This window comes from Mesoplodon bidens, assembly GCF_964165515.1.
Source record: "Mesoplodon bidens genome assembly, chromosome: 10".
Lineage (NCBI taxonomy): Eukaryota > Metazoa > Chordata > Mammalia > Artiodactyla > Ziphiidae > Mesoplodon > Mesoplodon bidens.
In genome coordinates, this window is record NC_138172.1 from 34,359,485 (window position 1) to 34,375,869 (window position 16,385).

Below are 16,385 nucleotides of genomic sequence, written 5' to 3' on the forward strand. Positions count from 1 at the left end.
GATTTTAATATACTTTATTTAAAAAGTACACAGTTTTAAATTGGTTTCAATGGGTTTCAAGCAGAAGGGACACTGCCCACTTGCAGTCCCGTTTCTGATGAAGGATGATAATAATGTAGCAAACTCACATTTGCATGACTGGCAAAGTAAAAAGATAACTTTTTTGTCAACATATCTCTAAGAGTTTATATCACGCACAGTTTAATATCATGAGATGCTGATGGTTGGACTACATTTCATGTCTCCTATGTCGCACCATATTTTGGCTCACAGTTTATCCATACTTTAGCATGCCAAGAGAACATCTCCATCAGTGTCACCTTGAGAAGAGCATCAAAAGCAGAGGGAGCAGGATAAGGACCATCTTGGCCTGGAGATTCGGCGCACCCCCACACTCCCTCGCATTCTCCTACAGGGAAAGGCAGGGTTGGTTAGAGCCGAGGTGGATCCCAAGATGCCTTAAACTTCCCAAGGTATGTGGAGTCCCCAGATCCCTCCCTGCTCTCCAGTGTATGAACAAAATCATTTGGAGCCTAGATAATGCCAGGAAATGGACTTGTCTACATTTCATCATGTTAGTAATGAGAATCTCTGATTTCACTTGTCAATGCACAACGTATTCAAAATGACTCTTTGTATACTATTATGCAGAACATTCAAGAGGCAAAGGGCTGTTGGTAGAGAAGTCTCTTGTGATTATTTTATAAAAGCAAAATACTGACCTTCTTAGTAAAAGATCACATCTCAGGGGGCTGATCATTTCAGATACTTGGCTATGGAAGGTTTTGTGTGTGTCTTCCTTTTAATTTGGGGGAAGGGAGGCTCTGTTTTACAAAACTCAAATCATATTATTTATTCCTTTCTGTACCGTGATTTTTATCCACTAATTGATGGAAATTTCTCTATCTCCATTATTCTAGGTCTATTTTATTCAGTTCTTTTTTTTCTTATTGATGGTTATTCATCTTCTCATCTGTTCTCTACTGCTACAAAGAGTGCTGAATATAGGTCCTTACCAAACAATGATACTTGCTCCTGCCCTGGCCTTAGGTAAAGATGCCCAGGAGTGACAGTGCAGAGCTAAAGGGTATTTTTGCTTTTGATGGCTATTGCTAGATATTTCATTGGTACCTGTATTTTCTGATCACCCAGTAAATTGTATCTTTCATGTCCTCGGTTTATTTTTATATGCAGTCGTTTGACTTATCAATTTAAAGAGCTCTTTATGCTTTGATTTATAAACATTTTTTCAAGTTCTATAAATTGGATACTGACTTAGTTATGTTTTTCTATCAAAAAGTTATAATTTTTATATAGTTAAATAGATCTGTTTTTCTTCTATAACTCTTTGATCTTGGATAAGAAGGTCTCTCCAATCCCTAGAATTTCTTTTTTATTGATTTATTTAAAAAATTTTATTGAAGTATAATTGATTTACAATGTTGTGTAAATTTCTGTTGTACAGCAAAATGATTCAGATACATATATATTATATATATTATGTATTTTATATATTATATATAATATATATAATATATATATATTTTCATTTTCTTTTCCTTTATGGTTCATCTCAGGATATTGAATATAGCTCCCTGTGCTATACAGCAGGACCTTGTTATTTATCCATTCTAGACCATAATAGTTTGCATCTGTTAATCCCAAACTCCCAATCCTTCCCCCACACCCTTAGCAACCACAAGTCTGTTCTCTATATCTGTGAGTCTGTTTCCGTTTCATAGATATGTTCATTTGTGTCGTATTTTAGACTCCACTTATACTTGATAGATTCCACATATAAATGATATCATATGGTATTTGTCTTTCTCTTTCTGATTTACTTTGCTTAGTATGATAATCTCTGGGTTCATCCATGTTGCAGCAAATGGCATTATTTCATTCTTTTTTATGGCTGAGTAATATTCCATTATATATAAACACCACATTGTCTTTATCCATTCATCTGCTGATGGACATTTAGGTTAGTTCTATGTCTTGGCTATTGTAAATAGTGCTGCTATGAACATAGGGTTGCATGTATCTTTTTGAATTATAGCTTTACCTGGATATATGCCCAGGAGTGAGATTGCTGGATCATATGGCAACTCTATTTTTACTTTTATCAGGAACCTCCGTACTGTTTTCCATGTGGCTGCACCAATTTACATTCCCACCAACAATGTAGGAGGGTTCCCTTTTCTCCACACCCCCTCCAGCATTTGTTATTCGTAGACTTTTTGATGGTGGCCATTCTGACTGGTGTGAGGTGGTACCTCATTGTAGTTTTGATTTGCATTTCTCTAATAATTAGTGACGATGAGCATCTTTTCATGTGCCTATTGGCCCATCTGTACTTCTTCTTTGGAGAAATGTCTATTTAGGTTTTCTGCCCATTTTTCAATTGTGCTGTTTGATTCTTGTTATTGAGTTGTATGAGTTGTTTGTATATTTTGGAAATTAAGCCCTTTCAGTTGCATCATTTGCAAATATCTTCTCCCAACCTGTAGGATGCCCGTTTGCTTTGTTTATGGTTTCCTTTGCTGTATAAAAGCTTATAAGTCTGATTAGGTCCCATTTTTTTTTCAAACATCTTTATTGGAGTATAACTGCTTTACAATCGTATTTTAGTTTCTGCTGTATAACAAAGTGAATCAGCTCTATGTATACATGTATCCCCATATCCCCTCCGTCTTGTGTTTCCCTCCCACCTTCCTTATCCCAACCCTCTAGGTGGTCACAAAGCACCGAGCTGATCTCCCTGTGCCACGCAGCTGCTTCCCACTAGTTATCTAGTTTACATTTGGTAGTGTATATATGTCCATGCCACTCTCTCACTTCTTCCCAGCTTACCCTTCCCCCTCCCCGTGTCCTCAAGTCCATTCTCTATGTCTGCATCTTTATTCCTGTCCTGCCCCCAGGTTCTTTGGAACCTTTTTCCTTTTTTTTTAGATTCCATATATATGTATTAGCATACAGTATTTGTTTATCTTGCTTTTATTTCTATTGCCTTGGGAGACTGACCTAAGAAAACACTAGTACAATTTATGTCAGAGAATGTCTTACTTATGTTCTCTTCTAGGAGTTTTATGGTGTCATGTCTTGTATTTAAGTCTTTAAGGCATTTTGAATTTACTTTTGTGTATGGTGTGAGGGTGTGTTCTAACTTCATTGATTTGCATGTGACTGCCCAGCTTTCCCAACACCATTTGCTGAAGAGACTGTCTTTTCCCCATTGTATATTCTTGTCTCCTTTCTTGAAGATTAACTGACCACAGGTGTGTGGGTTTATTTCTTGGATCTCTATTCTGTTCCACTGATCCATATGTCTGTTTCTGTGCCAGTACCATGCTGTTTTGATTACTGTAGCTTTGTAGTATTGTCTGAAGGCTGAGAGGGTTATGCCTCCTGCTTTGTCCTTTTGTCTCAGAATGGCTTTGGTGATTCTGGGTCTTTTATGTTTCCATATAAGTTTTAGGATTATTTGTTCTAGTTCTGTGAAAAATGTCATGGGTAATTTGATAGGGATCACATGAAATCTGTAGATTGCTTTGGGTGATATGGCCATTTTAACAACTTTAATTCTTCCAATCCAATAGCATGAGACCAATCCCTAGAATTTCTTATGAGACCATCATTTACCATGCAAGTCCATTCTATACCCTCCCCTTTGAATTGAACCTTTGTCATACATAAGAATTACTATTCTGGGGCTTCCCTGGTGGCGCAGTGGTTGAGAGTCCGCCTGCCGATGCAGGGGACACAGGTTCATGCCCCGGCCTGGGAAGATCCCACATGCCGCGGAGCGGCTGGGCCCGTGAGCCATGGCCGCTGAGCCTGTGCTCCGCAACGGGAGAGGCCACAACAGTGAGAGGTCCGCGTACCGCAAAAAAAAAAAAAAAAAAAAAAAAAAAAGAATTACTATTCTGTTCCACTGACCTCATCTCAGTGGGTCTAGAAACTTAAAGAAAAAAAATACTGATTTTTTTTTTAGTGTTTATCATGTATCTAGTTACCAAAGCAAATTATCTTATTAACTGGAGAAGATTTTTACTCTAGTGACTTTAGTGCTATGTATGCAGTTCTGGTTTTAGTTGAAGTGGTATTATTGCTTTTGGACTATTGTTCATATTTCTACTTTACATAGAGCTTTTATTAGAGGTGATCACTCAATTTTATCGAAGGCCTTTTCAACTTATGTTGTTATTGAACTCTCCCTCGAATATAGAAGGAAACATTCTCAATAAATTCCAAATTCTTTTTAGTACTATACTGACTTTAAAATATTTTCTAGGACTTGGATAGTTTAAATAACATTAAAATTATTTGCTATTTACAGGTAAGATTAACACTCAGCTGGCTCTGGTGGCATTTTAAAAAATGAGTATCTTCCCAGTCTCCCTAGAGTAATTGGTCTAGGCAAGTTTTCTATTTTTCAAGGTGGGGAATGGACTTAATTTTTTTTTTTTTTTTTTGCGGTATGCGGGCCTCTCACTGTTGTGGCCTCTCCCATTGCAGAGCACAGGCTCCAGACACGCAGGCTCAGAGGCCATGGCCCACGGGCCTAGCCGCTCCGCGGCACGCGGGATCCTCCAAGACCGGGGCACGAACCCATGTCCCCTGCATCGGCAGGCGGACTCTCAACCACTGCGCCACCAGGGAAGCCCCTTGGACTTAATTTTTAAATTGTAACTTTTCTTGCCATATTTAATTTTTTTTGCCTACAACATTGAAGGACATAATTCACCTACATCAGTGATAAGTTTATCTTTCTTAGTACTAGGTTTAATTTTTCTCTGATCGTCGCTTTTGGTGTAAATGTAGTGCCTTTAGAGTTGTGACTTCGTGTGGTTAGGGGAGTTTAAAGGCTTATCATTCCACATTTATATATTGTGACTCTTTTTTTTTTTTTGCGGTACGCGGGCCTCTCACTGTTGTGGCCTCTCCCGTTGCGGAGCACAGGCTCCGGACACGCAGGCTCAGCGGCCATGGCTCATGGGCTCAGCCACTCCACGGCATGTGGGATCTTCCCAGACCGGGGCACGAACCGGTGTCCCCTGCATCGGCAGGCGGACTCTCAACCACTGCACCACCAGGGAAGGCCATGTGACTCTTGATCTGACATTAGTATTGCCACTTTTGCTTTACATGAATATCTTATAAATAAAAGGCTGTCTAAAAGTAAGCAGGAAAATAATTTTAATTACAATTTGAAAGAAGTAAAACAAGATGGTAAAAGCTACTTTATGTGTAATAGTGGAAAGTGGTAAAATTATAGCACATTTGTAATAGGGAAGATAGTAAAGAGGCTTTTAAAAAATATACATGGATGTAATAAGATAAGACTATTAAGCACAGACTAAATAAGAAGGCATTGAGAGGCTGAAAGTAGAGTACCATTAGCCTTCCTGTATATTCTTCTTTGGTTTGCCTGAAAGGGACTGCTTTCTCAAGAGTAAATTTTGAGCTATAGTTCTTTGACTACTGTGAGATTCTCATGGCGAATCTGATGGGAAAAGAGTAGGAAGTGTTCTCAGATTACCTCAGGATGGAAGCCATGACAAGATTCCGGACGCCTTCTGATCTTCTGAGCCTTTAAACGTTCACACTTAAGGGATTCGTTATGTTGACTGTTGTTAAGGCATATTTCCAAGATGCTCCTTTTCCTTACTCTGAATTTCAGAGCTCAAAACTTGGCACTAAACTCCCTTAACAACTTCTCTCTCTCTAATAGTGGAAAGGATATCATCTCCTCCTCTCTAAGATTTCTCCCCTAGGTTTCCTTACTGTCGATCCCCCTTACCAGCTTCATCAGTAGTGGCTGGACCTACACACAAAAGGATATACCTGATTTCAATGGGTGCCATGGTGATGGGGGCCACAGACTCACAGAGGCAGCTACTGTCCACCACCACCATGAACAGATTGCTGCTTGGGATTTGCTGGATGACAAAGGACCTGTTGGAACAAGAGGCAGAGAGACAGTGAGTGGTCATTTACCATCCCTCAACTTAATAGCCATGAGGAAAACTTTCCCTGGGGTGGGGGAACTAGTAATATTTTGGAAAACAGGTTTCAGAGACTGCTTTACTAGTCAAGTTGCCTCCTTCCCCGAGGCTCTTCACTTACAAATATGAAGTTTCACTAAGAAGACAGTAGCCTATAACCTACATCTATGTCCATATATAGCTCATAAAACTCACCTTGGAAAGACTGGATTTTTATGCGTATGAAACAGGAGGGTCAGAGTTGGCTAAATCACCTCAGTTTCCAAGGTCTAAGAGGTTAAGCTTTTCCAAGACTCATTTTCTTCTCCCAGGGCCTAAACATCACCCCAAGTTGCATCTGATGTTCTTTGAGGACATCAGATGCAACTGATCAGATGCAACCTTCTCCCTCCAACAAGGATAGACTGAAGTTATGTCATATTAATGATAAAAGATGAAGTGAACTTCCTAGACCTTTCCCTGAACCACTTTGCACAGTGTCTGCCCATAATAGAGGTATTTTTTGGATGAAATTAATGCTAGTTGTTTAAGGAGATCCATCCTTCTCAGAGACCAAGTTAAGCTGGTACTAAGGCCATATGGCACTTCTGACATTCTGGGTTTATCTGTACAGCTAGTCCAACATAAGTAAGCCTAATGACACCTCTTTCTCACCTTACCCAATACAATGAAATGACAAAGTAATGTCACCATAAAAATACTCCTTGAACCAGAAATACCAGTGACTCTTTGGAGGAACAAATGAGACAACAAATCCCGTATTCTTCTAGAGCCAACAGATTAGCTAAATATTTAGCCCCAGGCCCAAAATCCCTGTCACATACATTTTTCATGATATTTTACCAAATTCAGTTTAGTCAGATGAACTAGACTATAGCATTAAAAAATGGTCAATTTCTCTGTAAGTTATCTTCATTCATCTTTCTCTCAAAAAATTTGTTCTGTTCTCTAGAGTGTATCTAGTAGAAGAAGATATGACATGAATTTTTATGATCATAGTATACAAACTGATAGAAATACCAAAATGGTATGATGAATGCGTGACTTGTTTAAAATATAGAGCAAAAACTCTTCAGATCTAAGCAATAACAGAATATAAGTTATTTTCAAACGCAGGGAACTGCAGCACATTCCAAAGAGCAGAAAGCATCAATTACATGTTCTTCTTTTACATTCGGGTAAAATTAGAAATTAATAGCAAAAAGATATAAGCAGTGGAAATTAAAGGTTAAAAACACATCCAATTAATCCTTGAGAATTTGAGAGCAGCCCGGACTCAAATCTGTGCAGATTTGAGTCTGGACTGCTTAAATATTTCTACTGGGAAAAAATTTTGCAAATAAATGAACTGTGTTTTTGAATCAAGAAACTGGAAAAATAAGAACATAAACCTGCACCTGTGCCCTAAACTTATTCTCCCCTGTGGTACACTGGGCTGAGAATTGATGCCCCTCTCCAAAGCCCAGCCTTCTGCAAGGATATGACTGATGGAAGAGGAGAGAGGTGATCATTGCACAAATAGTTTCTCTTGTCTACTAGCCATTTTCTTCAGCTTACACAAAACTCTCCCTTAACTTTACCTTCACCTACCACCCTGCTTCCCCGTCCTCATTTATAGTAGAACGCCTAAAAAGAATTATACACAATCCCTCTCTCTCTCTCCTCTCTCTCTCTACTTCCTCACTTCTCTCCTTTCACAAATCTACTCCAATAAGGCTGTAGTCCTTACCACACCCTTGGATCGGTTCTTGTCAAGGACACCAACGACCTCACTGTCTTTCTTCTCAATCTCCTTTGCCTCCACTTCCTCCTTCCCTGCTCACTGTCTGTCCCTCACAAAAAACTGTGGTTTCCATGGGAGGAAGGCCACATGTGTCTGCCCCTGGTTATCTTTTATCCTCAGCAGCCAGAGTTATGCCTGGGACAGAGCAGATGCTCAGTAAACATTCACTGAATCAATGACAGAATGAACTTATAAAGATAAAAGGAGAAGAATAAGATGCAGATGAAAACGTGAAGATAACTAAAAGAATCAAACTCTGGCTTAAAAGAACAAGGACATAAGTCCACTTCTGGCACTCCTGATCAAGAAAAAGAAGTCACAAAGTTACATTAAAACCCAAAAGATACAGAGGCATTTTAAACATTTTAAGTGAGTATTACGTATATCATTACAAACAATTTGAAAACTTAGAGCAAACACACTTTGGGGGATAAAGTATAAATTATCAACATTTGGCCAAGCTATAAAAAACACCAGCAAACCAACTGCATGAAAAAAACCTGAAATGCACATTGAGAATCTAACCCCAAGTGAATACTACCAAGTCACCCAAAGAACAGATATCACTGTGTTCATAGAAAATCCGTGTGAGCCCACTGACCAACTGTTAGAACCAAGAAAAGAACTAAGCAAGCTGCCCAGTTACATAATCAGCATATAAAACCACAGCCTTTCCCTGACACTGGCAATAACCAATGAAAATATATTTATGAAATAAAGAACCATTGATATTGTCAATAATTACTATGAAATGCCCAAGGATAAACCTAGTAAAAGACATTTCTTTATGAAGAAAATGATCAAAATTTACTGAACATAAAAGAAAAAAAAAAAACCCCTAAGAAATCCACAGTGGTTGTGGAAGGGAACAGTTATATATTAAAGGTGTCATTTCTCCTTCAATTAACCTTTTTTTTTTTTTTTTTTTGCGGTATGCGGGCCTCTCACTGCTGTGGCCTCTCCCGTTGTGGAGCACAGGCTCCGGATGCGCAGGCTCAGCAGCCATGGCTCACAGGCCCAGCTGCTCCGCGGCATGCGGGATCCTCCCAGACCGGGGCACGAACCCGTGTCCCCTGCATCGGCAGGCGGACTCCCAACCACTGCGCCACCAGGGAAGCCCCAATTAACCTTTTAATTCAAAGTAATCTCAATAAAAATCCCAACAGGAATTTTGATGGAATTTGAGGTGATGATCCTAAGATTCATTCATAAGATTAAATATAAAGAACAGTCTGGACAATTATAAAGTTGAGTTTTATAAAAAAAAAAAGAGAGAGAGAGAGAGAAGGGAAGATGCTTGCCCCTAATCAGTATCAAAACCCATGAGATAATTTACAGAAGAGGAAACACAGATAGACAACTGATATGTAAAAGGGGTTCAATCTCACTACAAATTAGGTAAATATAAATTAAAATGAAATTAAAATAATGAAATGCATTTTTCACCAGCAGAATGGCAAAATTTTAAGTCTATGGTAGTATCAAATGATGGAGAGTCTGAAGAAGTGAATATTATTCTACACTGCTGGTGGGAAAGTGAATTTTACAGCCCCTAAGAGAACAATTCATTATTGTTACAGTGAAAAATCATTTAGATCCTATTTTTCCAGTAGTTTTACTTCTCAGTAAGAGGAACTATTGTTCAAGAACCCAAGAAGACATACATAAAGATGATCTTGGTAACATTGTTCATTGAGAGGAGGAAAAAACAAAACCCACCTGAAAGTCCATCAACAGAGGAATGATTAAATAAGCAACAGTGTGTCTGTTCTATGGTCTACTTGGCACCAGATAAAAGGGTAAAAGGTGTCCATTTACCATCGTGAAAGATTACCCAGGGCTTCCCTGGTGGCGCAGTGGTTGAGAGTCCGCCTGCTGATGCAGGGGACACGGGTTCGTGCCCCGGTCTGGGAAGATCCCACATGCTGCGGAGAGGCTGGGCCTGTGAGCCATGGCCGCTGAGCCTGCGCGTCCGGAGCCTGTGCCCCGCAACGGGAGAGGCCACAACAGTGAGAGGCCCGCGTACCGCAAAAAAAAAAAAAAAAAAAAAAGATTACCCAAAACATAATAAGTGGGAAAATAACTGTTGCAAAACTATACATAAAGTATAAATATTTAAGAATATTTAGAAATACTCATCTAAGAGTATTTGATTCTGCTACAGAGAACAAGAAAAATAAATGGGATGGATAAGACTTATCTGTTGTTAGGAATAGATAGTATCAGTAAGTGATCCATGACTCATGTTAACATAGAAGGAATAAGTGAACAAGTGGAGCACATGTGGGCAGAACACAAAAAAGGACAGAACATATGAAGTGTCTTCATAGTGACAAAAAGGAATGAAAGGACCAAGTGAAATTAAGTATTTATAAGGCACAGATCATGTCATCTCCAGATTGACAGCTGTCACCTATATCCTCCTTAAGTCAACCCAATGGCAACTCCCATGCTCTGCCTGAGACATGCAGATAAAAGTCATGGCTGCTCAACAGATTAGAGGCAATTTTCAAACTTGACTTTCCATCTCTCCAATAAAGCAAGTATGTATTGGCTCCAGGCACCTTCTGTCTACTGAGCCCCCACCCCTACCCTCAAGTCTGGTCCTCCTACCACATCATCAGTGAGAGAGAGAGCAAGGGAGGAGGGGATGGAGGGGAGGGAACAGGATGGCAGTGGTGGACAAGAGGCGAATACTGGGAATAATTGTCCGGGGAAACTTAATCTGTAACATTGGAGTTCTTTACAAGGCGAATGTGTACGTGTATTCTTAAAACATTTATAAAATGGAATGTTATGCTAGGGGCAAAGAGTATTGATTTTCTCATTTCACAAAAGAGAAAACTGGGACTCGGAGAACATACAGACAATAAGACATAATTGTGCCCATATCAGAGATTGGGAAACAAGAGATTAACTGATTTCCTAGAGTAACAGGGGCAGAGCTGCCAGCCTCTGGAGCCCAGGCCTGTTACGGGGCTGCTACCTTAGGCAGCCGACTTTCTGTCTTGTACTGGAGTTATTAGTACTCAAGCTCCTCGAGGGCAGACCTAGTGATCACTTGATATGAATGGTTAATGACAACCAGTGCAAGATATTATTCGTTTTAACACATTTACCCTCCAAGGTGAAGGCTCCCCAAGTGTTCTCATGAAGCCCCACAGCAAACTCCCCCCCTTTTACCCCCAGTCCTAGGAGATGGAAATCTCTGCAGGCAGCTATTACTACAGTGGAGGAAAACACCCCCCCACCAAGGATTTGCCAGCGGAAAGATTAACTGCTTTTCCATATTTTAAAGACTTACTGTCTGCTTATTAACATGTTTTTTTGGAGGGGTCTGGCCAATGTTAGCTGTACATTTATGTGCACAATGTGTATTTATGGCCCAGGGTGCAGGGTTGAACTTCATAAAACACACCTCCATCCAGCTGGGCCCAGCAGCCAGACTGACATCGCTGTGTAGAGGGACCATGGCCTGTGGGGTTGGCCTGGGGGCCAAACAAGGCGGAAGGGAAATGCCTCAACAGAGAATCACAGCAGCCATTTCTAAGCAGGGATAGGTCAAAATGCATGAAATAAATTAGGTCCTCAAGGGAAACAAAGTAGGGAAGAGGGAAGCAATTTTGATCTGTCCATTGCCGGAACTGAAATAACCCAGTCCTCCCTTTCCTATTCACAACAGACTGAGAAAGAACTAGAGGAAAAAAGATGATGCAATCTGAAGACAGCCTCCCTTGACAAGAGGGACTATCTGCTGAGGGGGCTTTGCTACCCAGATGAGGAAGGCGGCCACACTGCTCCCCTAATGCTGCCTGGACAAGTGTGTGTGGTGGGGGGAACCCATGGCTAAGATTCCCTGAGGACCCCAGGGTGAACATTTGGAGAACTTGGTTGGCTTGTTTTCATTAATTGGGTACAAAACCATGGCTCAAAAAATAATCGGGCAGGACAGAATCTTAAAATATTTTAAAGTCTTTCACTTTTTATAGATTTTCAACCTTTACAAATTGTCCATATTTTTTCTAAAGATAATATAAAAGACAATGAGTAAATCACAGGGAACCAATTTGAATTTGGCAGATTGTGTTCTAGGTTGTACTACTCTCCAGGTGGACTGGGTATGTGGATCTCCAAAGGACCCTATTCTCTTTGGAGGTGGGGAGATGCCTGTCTTCCCCCAATGTGCCCCAAAATGCCCTACAGTGACCCAGGCCCATAAGTTGTGGAGAGCAAGCATTTGGTGATGGACTGCTTAAATTTAAACTGGAAATTAAATATTGAGGCCATGTTCTAATCCATAGTTGTGGTACCCTGTGGCATGGGGGAGGTAAAAAGGGAGCACTAGCACCTACTCATGGCTCAGTTTAAACAAGGTGAAAGAATGAACAGCAGGGCCTCCCCTGCTCACCCCCAGAAGTGTCAGGCCCAGGAAATTTCACAGGTGAATCATGTTAGCATGTCAAGGTACATGTAGTTATAAAACATTTAAGCTGCTTCAGAGCACAGGGAATGAAGGAAATACTTCAGATTTCTTTTATCAAGGACCTTGATATAAAACCTGACCAAGATTATACAAAAAGAAAGAAAGAAAAAAAGAAAGAAATAGAGAGAGAAAGAGAGAGAGAGAGAGAGAGAGAGAGAGAGAAAGAGAAAGAGGGAGGGAGGGAGGGAGGAAGGGAGGGAGGAAAGAAGAGCTACGGAATAATCTCTTTTTGTGAATATTGATGCAAAGATATTAAACGAAATGCAGCAAATAGACTTCAGTAGGACATTGAAATACAGCATGCAGCAGTGAGGATTAACCTAGGAATGCAAATGAACAAGCTTGAGTTGTCTCAGCTTAATAGAGATAGAAACATGAAACAATTTTTTTTTTTTTTTTGGCCCTGTGGAGCAGCCTGTGGGATCCTAGTTCCCTGACCAGGGATGGAACCCGGGCCCTCGGCAGGGAAAGTGCAGAGTCCTAACCACTGGACCACCAGGGAATTCCCAAAACAATTTTTTTAAGTCTCTATTTTCAACCTTACTGTATTGAATTCCTGCTTTCTCATCTCTAAATGATATCTTGTATAGATACCCTAACTTTCTGAAAACTTGAGGTTAATAAAATTAGTCCAATCTAGTTTAATACTTTAATTTCATATCTAGTTTGAAGCTCTACACTGTCATTCCTTCAATTTTTTTAGCTTCTATTTTCTAGCTTCTTCAGTCATTTGGGGTGGGGAAAATGGAGCAGCAAAGAGGAAAGCATTTCCTACTCACCAGGCCATGGTGCAATCTCTCACCACAGCTTGTAACAGCTTGGCCTTTGGTGTCCTGTGTGTGGATCCAGCACCCAAATGTGGCTTTTTTGAGAGGTTACCGTGGATTCTCCTGAGAACTGAGAGCCCCTCAACGTGGCCCCAGTGTGACCACCCACACAGCTCTTGTCATCAGCATCTTGCCCACAGCCTCTTGCCCTTAGTGTGGACCTCTCCCGGAGAGCAACGCTCTTGTTGAGTTTCAGCAAGATGACAGCAATCTTCCATATTGTCTATCTGCCCCCCTGGGAAACAGGCATCTTTGCTGGCCCAGCCACAGGCCACTTCAGTGCTGCTCCTTCTCCAAGCCTAGCCCTCTCCCTCTAGATCTCTTTCCCTTGCTTGGATAGGACACATCAGCACACGTGCCACCCAGCCCACATTTGGCCAGTGCTGGACCTCCCTTCTTTCAGATACCCCCAAAATATATTAGAGTCTTGGAGAATTCCCCACCACCCATCTGGATCCCAGCAGAAAAAAGTACCCCCTGGAGGAAAACGCCTCTTTCCATGAACCCTGATCTCTTCCTTGTTAGGCCCCTCATCAGTCTTCTTGTGGTAGATTAAAGGCGGGCCAGTTGTCAACCCTCAAATAAACTTGAAGGTGGGGGTCGGGGGGAGGGTTTCCAATTCTAAATCAGTGCCAGCTAAATGGCTGTTCTCTTTAGGACCTGTGGTGCTCAGGTCCTCAGTCTGGGGCTACAAGGAAAGCCTCACTTGACATCCTGTTGGCATTCTTCCAGTAAATCTATCGGTGTAAGAGACCCTATCCAGAGTTGGAGAAGAGCCAGTGCTGCGGGATCTGTCCAATAGATGCCTACAAGACATTTGACAAAAATCCCATCCCTGAAAACAAGTGATCAAATTACAATTGGAAAACTTCGGCATTAGGGAGTTGAGCCCTAGAAACCATCATCATGGCTCCCACCAGGTATTCCTCTGATAGCATGCCAGGAACCAGACTGGTACAGGCCTTTCCTGCTCCAGTTCACTAGAATGGGAAATGTGTTGTGTTTTCACAGTTAAGAGCTGAGATCAAATGAGACGAGCATATTGTCTTTGTTATACTTATTTATTCAAAAATGTATATACAATGGACACATTATGACATTCCACTTGTGACTTGCTGATGGGAAGTGCACACAAAGAGCCCAAGTGATGCTTTGTCTGCAGGGCACAGTGTCCCACGGTGGTATTTATTATACTGCAGACAGAATGAGTCCAAAAGACCCATAATAATGACTTTCACTTATCCTCAGCCCCACTAAGGATTTGTGGAGATTTATGGTGCCAACACAGAGCTTAAAAACCACTTGGGCAGGAAGTTCTTTGGCATGATCAGCCCAAGGCAGGTGGCAAGGAAAGCTATTTTGTGTTTGAAATATGGGGGAAAGAGCCCCATAGAATGAAATGCAAAAAGAACCTAATTTTCTTTTCTCATCTCAGAAGAAGAAAATCTCAAAAGAGCTGACAACAAAAGATATTTTTAAAACTTAGCTGTTACTTTAGCTTTTCAGTCTTTTATTTATTCATTTATTTTTTTGGTACTAGAGTCTTCAGTAAATCCTCTTAATTATGACATGAACCATTTTCTTCTAATCCCTTAAGAAGAGTAAGGAATTTGTTAAATATTTTCACTAGAACTATTAGTGTCTTTTCTTATAAATAATGAGAATAAGAGCTAACATTTATGGAGTATTTACCTAGGGCCAAGCACTTTTCGAAGCACTTCCCCCTTTAATCTTCACACCAACTCAAAGAATTATCGTCTTCATTTTAAGGATGAAAATATATATGCTTTGATAAGTTAAACAACTTTTCCAAATCCTAAAACCCACCAAATATCAAAGTAAAAATACTCTATAAAACCAAAGCTATTTGACTCTAAGTCTTTATTTTAATGATTACACTTTAATCACCATCATTAAAGTCATCACCATCTACCACTTACTGAGCCCTTACCATAGCAGTCATTGTGTGAAGGTCTTTTACCTAAAACTGGTTTATTTCACAACTCGAGGAGGAAGGTCATATTATTCCCAAGTTATAGAAAAAGCACCTGAGATTTAGAGAATGTAAGTAATTTGGTCCCATCTTGGTTTAAGATAGCACAGGTAATAGGTATCAGAGCCAAGTTCTGGATTTAAGCTGTCAGACTTTACTCCTTCCATCTTACCCCATAAAAATCAAAATATCAGATGGAAAAGTGTTTGGGGCAAATTTCAGTGATAAACTGACACCAGAGAACCTGTCCCTCGATTGGAGGGTTCAAATTGACATTACTTTGGATTCACAGTTATAATCTCCCACTTTCTAGCTTTACAATGTCTTCTACAATCTCCAAGTGAATTGTTGGGTTCATTTAGCAAAATAGAACAACATCATAATGAACCATCGGGAGGTCTAAACAGACTCAAAACTAAAAAGAATTCACTGGGGAGTTGAACATCTAATTTCAACTGGAAAAGTCACATTCTACCATCAATAATTTCTTTCTAAAAGGTTGGACATCTTGCATTATATGAAAAAGGCATTTTGTCTACCACACTTTGTTAAGAGCAAAAAACCAATTAGACTAAGTATAAGTTTTGCATAGAAAAAAAAGCCTAGAAGGAAATATAGCACAATTTAAATACTTTTACTTATCCACAGTTTATAGATGAAGAAACTAGGTAACTTGCCTGAAGTTATTGAGCTAATAAGACATGGAGCTGGGATTCAGATCCAGACTACTTGGCTTTAGAGTGTAAGCATGTAATTTCTCTGCCTCAGTTCTGAGTGGTGAGATTGCATGTGATTTTTACTTTATTCTTATATATTTCTCTACTGTTCAGTTTTCTACAATGAGTAGAAATTATATTTAATAGGAACCAGAACCATGGAAAAATAGCTTTCTATTTTTTAGACTATAGACATACATATGTAGAAAACTAAATCTCAGTGATCAGCATTTGCTTTACAATCTCAGTTGCTAACAGAAAAACTAAAATCATGTGAAATTCCTCCAAGATCATTAATTGAAAGAAAAAGGAAGTACCTCCTTAGTGGTTTTGCTGCCCTCTTCCATGTGACCAATTTGACTATATATCCTTGTGGTAAGTCCCCATCAGGAGCCCTCTCTGAGTTCCTCTATAATATCATCTTTAACTCTTCCTGATCTACAGTTGAAACTCAATATATTTTCACTGACTGAAATAAAGGCTGAACCCATGCTTTGTTACTTTGATGCTTTCTGAATAATATATCTTGTAGCTTTGAATCAATCTCCCAGGGAGAGAGTCAGACAAATCATGTAGTT

The 16,385-nt window shown here is 40.0% G+C and overlaps 1 protein-coding gene across 1 annotated transcript in view; it reads right to left on the reverse strand.

Moving 5' to 3' along the window:
- Window positions 1-316: 316 nt before the first annotated feature.
- CACNA2D3 (calcium voltage-gated channel auxiliary subunit alpha2delta 3) overlaps window positions 317-16,385 on the reverse strand; it is a gene marked incomplete at both ends in the record, with an annotated part of 788,351 nt that continues 772,282 nt past the window's right edge. The window contains 3 exons of the mRNA XM_081246546.1: window positions 317-409; window positions 5,540-5,627; window positions 5,845-5,955. Of these exons, the coding sequence (XP_081102672.1) occupies window positions 317-409; window positions 5,540-5,627; window positions 5,845-5,955 (292 nt within the window). The remainder of the gene's footprint in view (window positions 410-5,539; window positions 5,628-5,844; window positions 5,956-16,385) is intronic.